The sequence below is a fragment of the Haliotis rufescens genome, unplaced genomic scaffold, assembly GCF_023055435.1.
Source record: "Haliotis rufescens isolate VD_foot unplaced genomic scaffold, xgHalRufe1.0.p SCAF_115, whole genome shotgun sequence".
In the NCBI taxonomy this organism is placed as follows: Eukaryota; Metazoa; Mollusca; class Gastropoda; order Lepetellida; family Haliotidae; genus Haliotis; species Haliotis rufescens.
The window spans coordinates 321,882-331,304 of record NW_025963797.1 but is presented as its reverse complement, the minus strand read 5'-3'; the positions used below and the strand labels follow the sequence as shown (position 1 = coordinate 331,304).

The following is a 9,423-nucleotide window of genomic DNA, read 5'->3' as shown; positions in this document are numbered from 1 at the left end:
CTAAAGGTATCCACCCCTTGAGTAGGTCAGTCTTCCCTAAAGGTATCCACCATTTGAGCAGTTCAGTCTTCCCTAAAGGCATCAACACCTTGAGCAAGTCAGTCTTCCCTAAATGTATCCACCCTTTGAGCAAGTCAGTCTTCCCTAAAGGTATCCACCATTTGAGCAGGTCAGTCTTCCCTAAAGGTATCCACCATTTGAGCAGTTCAGTCTTCCCTAAAGGTATCAACACCTTGAGCAGGTCAGTCTTCCCTAAATGTATCCACCCTTTGAGCAGGTCAGTCTTCCCAAAATGTATCCACCATTTGAGCAGGTCAGTCTTCCCTACAGGTTTCCACCCCTTCAGCAGGTCAGTCTTCCCTAAATGTATCCACCCTTTGAGCAGGTCAGTCTTCCCTACAGGTATCCACCCCTTGAGCAGGTCAGTCTTCCCTAAATGTATCCACCCTTTGAGCAGGTCAGTCTTCCCTAAATGTATCCACCATTTGAGTAGTCAGTCTACCATACAGGTATCCACCCCTTGAGCAGGTCAGTCTTTCCTAAATGTATCCACCCCTTGAGCAGGTCAGTCTTCTCTAAATGGTATCCACCCCTTGAGTAGGTCAGTCTTCCCTAAAGGTATCCACCATGTGAGTAGTCAGTCTTCCCTAAAGGTATCCACCCCATGAGCAGGTCAGTCTTCCCTAAAGGTATCAACACCTTGAGCAGGTCAGTCTTCCCTAAATGTATCCACCCTTTGAGCAGGTCAGTCTTCCCTAAATGTATCCACCATTTGAGCAGGTCAGTCTTCCCTACAGGTATCCACCCCTTGAGCAGGTCAGTCTTCCCTAAATGTATCCACCCTTTGAGCAGGTCAGTCTTCCCAACAGGTATCCACCCCTTGAGCAGGTCAGTCTTCCCTAAATGTATCCACCCTTTGAGCAGGTCAGTCTTCCCTAAATGTATCCACCATTTGAGTAGTCAGTCTACCCTACAGGTATCCACCCTATGAGCAGGTCAGTCTTCCCTAAAGGTATCCACCCCTTGAGCAGGTCAGTCTTCCCTAAAGGTATCCACCCCTTGAGTAGGTCAGTCTTTCTTAAATGTATCCACCATTTGACTAGTCAGTCTTCCCTAAAGGTATCCACCCCTTGAGGAGGTCAGACTTCCCTAAATGTATCCACCCTTTGAGCAGGTCAGTCTTCCCTAAAGGTATCAACACCTTGAGCAGGTCAGTCTTCCATAAATGTATCCAACCCTTAAGCAGGTCAATCTTCCCTAAAGGTATCCATCATGTGAGTAGTCAGTCTTCCCTAAAGGTATCCACCCCTTGAGCAGGTCAGTCTTCCCTACAGGTATCCACCCCTTGAGCAGGTCAGTCTTCCCTAAATGTATCCACCCTTTGAGCAGGTCAGTCTTCCCTAAATGTATCCACCATTTGAGTAGTCAGTCTACCCTACAGGTATCCACCCTTTGAGCAGGTCAGTCTTTCCTAAATGTATCCACCCCTTGAGCAGGTCAGTCTTCTCTAAATGTATCCACCCCTTGAGTAGGTCAGTCTTCCCTAAAGGTATCCACCATGTGAGTAGTCAGTCTTCCCTAAAGGTATCCACCCCATGAGCAGGTCAGTCTTCCCTAAAGGTATCAACACCTTGAGCAGGTCAGTCTTCCCTAAATGTATCCACCCTTTGAGCAGGTCAGTCTTCCCTAAATGTATCCACCATTTGAGCAGGTCAGTCTTCCCTACAGGTATCCACCCCTTGAGCAGGTCAGTCTTCCCTAAATGTATCCACCCTTTGAGCAGGTCAGTCTTCCCAACAGGTATCCACCCCTTGAGCAGGTCAGTCTTCCCTAAATGTATCCACCCTTTGAGCAGGTCAGTCTTCCCTAAATGTATCCACCATTTGAGTAGTCAGTCTACCCTACAGGTATCCACCCCATGAGCAGGTCAGTCTTCCCTAAAGGTATCCACCCCTTGAGCAGGTCAGTCTTCCCTAAAGGTATCCACCCCTTGAGTAGGTCAGTCTTCCTTAAATGTATCCACCATTTGACTAGTCAGTCTTCCCTAAAGGTATCCACCCCTTGAGGAGGTCAGACTTCCCTAAATGTATCCACCCTTTGAGCAGGTCAGTCTTCCCTAAAGGTATCAACACCTTGAGCAGGTCAGTCTTCCATAAATGTATCCACCCTTTGAGCAGGTCAGTCTTCCCTAAAGGTATCCATCATGTGAGTAGTCAGTCTTCCCTAAAGGTATCCACCCCTTGAGCAGGTCAGTCTTCCCTAAAGGTATCCACCCCTTGAGCAGGTCAGTCTTCACTAAATGCCCAATGCTTCTGTAAAACGTGTTTTGCTTATATTCATACCCCCCCCCCCCCCCCCCCCAACAATTTTTTCAGATGTTCATAAACTGATATGAACTTTTTACAAGAAACACACGTCATGTAGTATAGAGGAAGAAAGAAAATAGGAAACATATGATATAGAAAAAAGGGAAGGTATGAAACTGGTTTCACACTGACTCAAACTCATAGCTCATAATTATTTCTGATGATAGTATGCATTTAATCCATATCAGATGAAACTCAATGAGTAATACTTTTGATCTGACAGATACATTTGACGGAAACATTATCTATAAACGACTTATCATATGCTTATATGCTAATAACGATCTAAAAAATTAGTTTTATCGAAACTGAACAAGTCGAATTTATTTTCATTTCTCAAGGTTCAGGTACTTTAATACGTGTGAGGCAAACACATACAATAATGACTCATATTACAAAGAAAACTAACACAGTCCGAGCTGAGAGGCGTATAAGGCCTGGCGAAGACGAAATGACACCGTCAATTTCAGTTACTGTACCGCTCCTCCAGGAACACCACAACTGTCCCCGTTTCCCTTTCATTGACTTCACTGTACATTGCATTCGAGTGTCGAAATGCATCAGGTGCACCTCTCTCCTCCGCCGGTGCATTTGGCAGATAGATATCTTCATCTTCCTGATGTGTTTCCTCTCTGCAACAGAAACATTTAAAACATGTTGACACTTGTGGCCAATACCAATGTATCTGTCACATTTTTTAGGATGCTTTCCCTTAGTATGTGCATGTATGCTTTCATGAAACACTACATGTATTCTGAAAAACTTAAATCGATATCTCACTCCAGTGAATGAACACTTTCAGCCCATTTCAATGATAATTAATGCATATAACGTTAAGAATATATATAATGTGTCTTTTAAATAACATTATTATTTCATCTCATGACAACTCCTAAACATATCACCTTTATCTGGTTAGTTGATGAGAAGTGAACATACCATTTGACAATGGGATTCAAACATCCTGTTGGGGCACGGGTGGCCCAGTCGTCTAAGGCGCTGCGATTCGCTGTGCAGAGTTGCCTCCCTTTGGCACGCCAGAAACATATGAGTTTGGGTTCGAGTCCCGGTTCACCCTGATTATGTTTCTAGGATTGTCAGCACCATGCCCGTGCTCGTGGGTTTCACCGAAGTGGTAAACGTCTGAGGCCTGCATCAACTCGGGCTTTCCTCCCAAATTGAACTGACACGCCGTGATATAACTGCAATAATGTTAAAAGCGGCGTTAAACCAAACTCACTCACTCACTCAAATATCCTCTGTCAACACATTATGTCGCAGAAAAAGCTGTGATAGTATTGTATCAATTAACATATAGACTAGAATACATAATCTGTTTTTCGGAAAAAAGTAGGTCCAATTCGTGCTTACCCAAACCACATTCATGACATGACGGAGAAAGTATAATGTTTTCCTGGTCAATTATTGTTTTAAAAACCAGGACTACGTAAACACGCTGCAATCGTTTTAAATGGTGTTTACAAAAAACAGGACTATGTGAGTGCCAACGTTTACAAGCAACATCACATATTACATACTCACCGATTTCTATTCAAATACTTGGTAAAAAATGCAACAATTGCCACAAGGACGCAAAATACTAAGAACAGCGATGGTGCCAGTACTCCAATGTGGACATACTCATCTGTAAACAACAAGAATGTTTTTTTTCTCCATGCATGTGTCATGATATTACTTGCAACTGTTGAACATTTTTAAGGGAAAAATCAAGGACCCACGAAGTTGTTCTTAAGAACATTTGAGAAGGATGAGCATCTGAAATAATCTTAAAAACATAAATCTACTGATGGGCCATTTCACACCGTTCCATACTGTATTTTCCATGGCGAGGTCGGCTATTATACGTCCTCGGTCACATCATTCCCCGCTGACGACACATAATCATAGTGTCTGTCCGAATTTTAGATAATTCACTTAAATCCACTTATGCACTAATTGAAATGTGGAGTCATTATTGTGTAGACATGAATACTTGTTCTTGCTTACTGTTCGTTCCGGGGGCACGGGTGGCCCAGTCGTCTGAGGCGCCGCGATTCGCTGTGCATAGTTGCGTCTCTTGAGCACGCCAGAAACCTATGATTTTTGGTTCGAATCGCGGTTAGCTCCGATTATGTTTCTAGGTTTGTAAGCACCATACTCGTGCTGGTGGGTTTCGACTTCGGACTTTCCTCCTACATTAAGCTGACACGCCATGATACAACTGGAAAACTGTTTAACACGGCGTTAAACCAAACTCACTCACTCACTGCTGTTCGTTCCTGACAAATAATCTCTCGTCTTAACAATAGAGTGAAAGTCACATATGTGTTATACGTGGCCATCATCAAATGATATCGCTTCAGACATTATGGCGTCACATCTGTCGTGTTTGGAAATGCATACAGATTGATAACATTGTTTTATAATTCGAGCATATTATGCATTGAAAAGCATCTCAAGTACCCTAATGTATGTACCTGCACCTACAGTATTACTAAGGGGGCTGTAGGTCAAAGAGATGGAGGAGCTGTAGGTGCAAAATAGGGGACATTGTTGGTCTTAGTGATAGTGAGAATAGTTGGTTTAAGGGAGAGGGTTAGTGCTCAAAGAGTCATGTGGAGTAATGGTGGTCTACGACATACTGGTGCAGATATGGGGGAGTCTATTTGATAGGAGCAGTAGTTGGTTTTACTGATATGGGTAGTGGTAGTCTAAGAACTACGGAGCATGGTAGATCAAAGATATATTTGGAATTGTGGGTTTAAGAGATAAGAGTTGTATGTCTAACACAAGGAAGGAATGATAGCTCTAATATATAGGGGGAACGGTAGGTAAAAGGGATGATGGAGTGGTTGGTCTGAGAAATGGGATAGTGTTGAGTTTATTTAGTTAAAATATATATGATATGGAGTAGTGATTCTAAGAAATAGGCTGGTTTGATTTAGTGATAGAGGGAGTTGTAGGACTAATACTAGGATATAAGGAAGGACTAGAAAACAGTGGGAGCTGTATGTCCAAAAATCGAGTCTGGACCAGACAATCCAGTGGTTGATCCAGTGGAAATCTAGCACATTGGGTCGTGGGAGATCTTATACAGATACAGAGTGGTCAAAGTATAAGATAGATGTGGTTACATACAGAAACATTTTGAAGGAGTAGGGATTGGTAGGAGTTGTGTTACTGGTGGTCGTAGTTGGTGAAAAATGAACATATTTAAGGAGGGGTTAGCAGATTAATTTCTTTATGATTATGGACGTAATTTCTGTCACTTTAACTTCTAAAGTAAAGTCCTATGAACATACTTCCTTTGTGAGACACCTTCTCACATAACGTGTAAAGCATACCATCATATAAAGCTATATTGTTGAGCGCATAATCTGACTGACACGTTCACACCTTATTACAACCAGGCATAAGATCGTACCTACCCGGTTTTTTATCACATGTTCCTGTCGTCCTGTTGCACGGCGTACACCCACTTGAACAGTTCTTACATGCAGTCTCACGCAATTCAAAGAACCCTTGTGGAGAATATACAATATAGACTTGGGGATAGTATTAGTATTGACCTTGTTATATGTCAGCCACCTACCAGATTCACAGCCGGTCCCGTAGTAGGAGTCTACACATCCAGACACACAGGAGGAGCCCAGCTGACAATATCCTCCATCACACCCACCTGGACATGGTGTACAGTTACCTCCTGGACTGTCACATGGTATGTTGCAGTTGATGCCTTGATATCCTGGGATACATCCCTCAGTGCAATTGCCACTGCCAATCTTGGAACTTATACACTTGTTATTTCTGCAGTTATCGCTGCACACAGACATGCATTTCTTATCGTAGTATCCAGGCTCACAATCAGTGATGCAGTGTCCTGTTGTGCTGTCACAGTCTGAACAGTGTTGGTTGTCATGGCATTGGGTTGCTGAAATATTGAAAAAAATATTATTACTTGGAACATATGCAAGTTACAAAAGTTATATTGCAGTAAGTATTTCACATGTAAAGGGAACATGTATTTGAAAGAGGTTACCCTGAGATTACACTGAATCCAAGGACAAGTCACGTTTAGAATGTTCTCCATAATAAGCACCTGCTGTAGAGTTACAATGATGTTGATGAGCGAATGATCACTATCGGAACAAAGGATCACCAATCATTTCAATCATCGATTAGCAGTTCGAGCGGAAATGAGGAATGCAATTCTAGGAGGTAAACACCTTTGAAAAACTTGACAGCACGGGTCCATCCCACATTATGCAACATGGGGGTGGTTCTAAGAAATAGGGGAATGGTTGCTTTTAGTGATATGTAGAGCTGTAGGTTTAGGATATATGCAGGAGTGTAGGTTTAAGAGATATGGCAAGAGGTAGGTTAAGAAAACTGGGGGATTAGATATTGGGGGAGCAATAGATCTGAGATATAGTATAATTCCAGGTTTGTGAAATAGATGAGTTGCAGATCTAAGTAATTGGGAAGTTGTATGTCTATGACATAGCGGTAGAGGTGGAAGGGTGTCGGGTAGGGTTGTGGTGGTGTTAGATGAACATATTGAAGAACGGTTAGCAGATTATGGACGTAATTTCTGTCACTCGTATTTCTAAGTTAAGAACTATGACAATACTTCCTTTGTGAGGCATCGTTTCACATAATCTTTTAAGGCCCACCACCATATAAAGCTATCTTATTGCAACCAGGCATAAGTTCATACCTACCCGGTTTGTCATCACATGTTCCTGTCTTCCTGTTGCAAGTCGTACATCCACTTGAACACTTCTTACAATCAGACCCGTAGAAGGAGTCTACACATCCAGAATAGCAGGCTGAGGCCATCTGACAATATCCTGCATCACACCCACCTGGACATGCAGTACAGTTACCTCCTGGACTGTAACATGGTTTGCCACACCCCGGACCTTGATACCCTGGGACACATCCCTCAGTGCAATAATGATTGCCAGTTTTGGAACTTGTACACTTGTTATTTCTGCAGTTATCGCTGCACACAGACATGCATTTCATATCGTAGTATCCAACTTCACAGCCTGTGATGCAGTGTTCTGTTATGTTGTCACACTCTGAACAGTGTTGGTTGCCCTGGCACTGGGCTGCTGAAATATAGACACTATGTACTAATACTTTGGACACATGTCACATGCAAAAGTAAAAGCAGTAAGCATTTCACACGTGAACCAAACCTACAAGTCACATTTACAATGTCCTCCATAGCAAGCACCTGTTGTAGTGCTACATCCAGCAATGGTCTGATGTTGATGAGCCAAGGATCACTATCGGAGCGGACCAATCATTTAAATCATGGAATCGCAGTTCTGGCGCAAAGGAGGAATGCAATTCTACGAAATTAAAACCTTTGAAAACCTGACAGCACAGGCCCACCCCACTCGTATCCCTATGTAACCTGGAATTAACATTCTAAGCAGCAAATAATGTAACATGACTCGAAATTGAAAGTCCATTTGACAGCATAATACATACCTTTAACAACATTACCAGCAGAATAAATGGTCAAGCAGCCAACGCAGAGCATCGTCAACAAGCCCATAGTGTTCTGAATAATAGAATAAACAACAGTTTCATGGTACATATACACTTTATGCAAATGAAAAGGGGTCAGTCGCCTGAAACAATATATTAAAACAAACAAGCCCTTCTCCAAAATTATGATTTTGACTGATGTGATACCTCCATGAATGCTGATGGGATCTTAGGATTTGCATGGCTACGATTGATGGATTGATTCTTTAAGAGAGCTATCAGACAAGACACATGAATAACGAGTGTACATGATTTCTATTATATATTTCTTTCCCTTCATATGATCTATTTAAACCGAAAGCGCAGGTAACCCAAATCACCGCTAACAATATACAGAGCAATGTGTATACTTACTGTTGTTAGGATGATGGCCATCTTGTAAAATCCGATTAGATAAATGTACACACTCATAACCAGTCTGAAACTAAAACCTAAACATGTTGATGACTAACATAGCTGCATTATAATATAGGGAAGATGATATTGGATCAATATGATTTTGCTACAGAAGGAAATGTTTTCTTGGGGCAAAAATATTTCAGTAGCGTATTCAGGGTTCAAACATAGCAAACATATTTTTGTAAATACAACCAATGTTCATAGGAGATAATTAATATAGCAACCTAGTTGGCCTTGTATACACCATGTCCATAGCCATGTACGTTGTAGCCTGCAACCTCGGGGTATCGCAGTACTTGTTATGTACGCTAAACGGAACCAAATTTTCCCAACAACATTTATAATTATTCATGTTCTCTATATCAGATGTCATTTATTTTATCTAACAATGCATATCTTACAGATAAACGTTCATTTATTTAAGTACCACCGAGTAAAGGCCGGGCCTAGCACTCAGTTTGATATGGGAGAAGTATACCATCGTATCACGGTACAGGGTAAAGTTGTGTATGGAGGTCCCAAGTGATCAGCTTTCATGTTCCTGTAGTACATTACCACAGGGAGACATTGATATTAATTAAATAGTTTCACTTCTTTTGTCCTCCCAAAACTTTCACAGTAACATATACAAACATAGAGTCTCAACACCCGTGTCATGTCGGAGTAATATACAATAACACTACACCAATACTTAAACTGGAGGGAAACAGCACTAAAAATTACACAAAAAAGTAAAATGTGTTAAAAGGACGTGTATCGTGATTAAAAGAAAACAATTATTGAACTTCATGACTTGCTCAAATATCTTTGACACGTTCACTTGGCGATTTCAAAATGTGATGTTGGAAATCTGAAAATAAGACATTCACTTCCTTATGCGTTTGTTTCTTAGTAATTTCCTGACCTAAGTGAATGGCATTTGTTTTGTGACGAGTGAGTGTTTGAGTATGGTGCTACGCCGCTTTAAGCGATATTCCAGCAATATCAAGGTGGGCGACATCAGAAATGGGCTTCACACATTGTACCCATGTCGATACTCGAACCCGGACCTTTGGCGTGACGAGCGAATGCTTTAACCACTAGGCTACCCGACCAC

General features: G+C 41.9%; 1 protein-coding gene across 1 annotated transcript; it reads right to left on the bottom strand.

Annotated features, from left to right (window-relative positions):
• Positions 1-2,030: 2,030 nt before the first annotated feature.
• LOC125378182 (scavenger receptor class F member 1-like) lies at positions 2,031-7,456 on the bottom strand. Its single transcript, XM_048393152.1, has 4 exons — positions 7,088-7,456; positions 5,904-6,297; positions 2,841-2,998; positions 2,031-2,188 (listed from the first exon to the last, which is right to left on the bottom strand). Exons 1-4 carry the CDS (start codon positions 7,392-7,394, stop codon positions 2,031-2,033), a joined length of 1,017 nt encoding a protein of 338 aa, XP_048249109.1. The 5' UTR covers positions 7,395-7,456.
• Positions 7,457-9,423: the final 1,967 nt, after the last annotated feature.

Excerpts from the sequence above, each read along its gene's own strand:
- LOC125378182 (XM_048393152.1), bottom strand. The coding sequence starts at position 7,394 with ATGAAATGCATGTCTGTGTGCAGCGATAACTGCAGAAATAACAAGTGT. Across the intron at positions 6,298-7,087 it reads AACATGTGATGACAAACCGG|CAACCCAATGCCATGACAAC; the intron begins GTAGGTATGAAC and ends TCAATATTTCAG. Across the intron at positions 2,189-2,840 it reads GTTCCTGGAGGAGCGGTACA|GGAAGACTGACCTGCTCAAA; the intron begins GTAACTGAAATT and ends GGATACCTTTAG.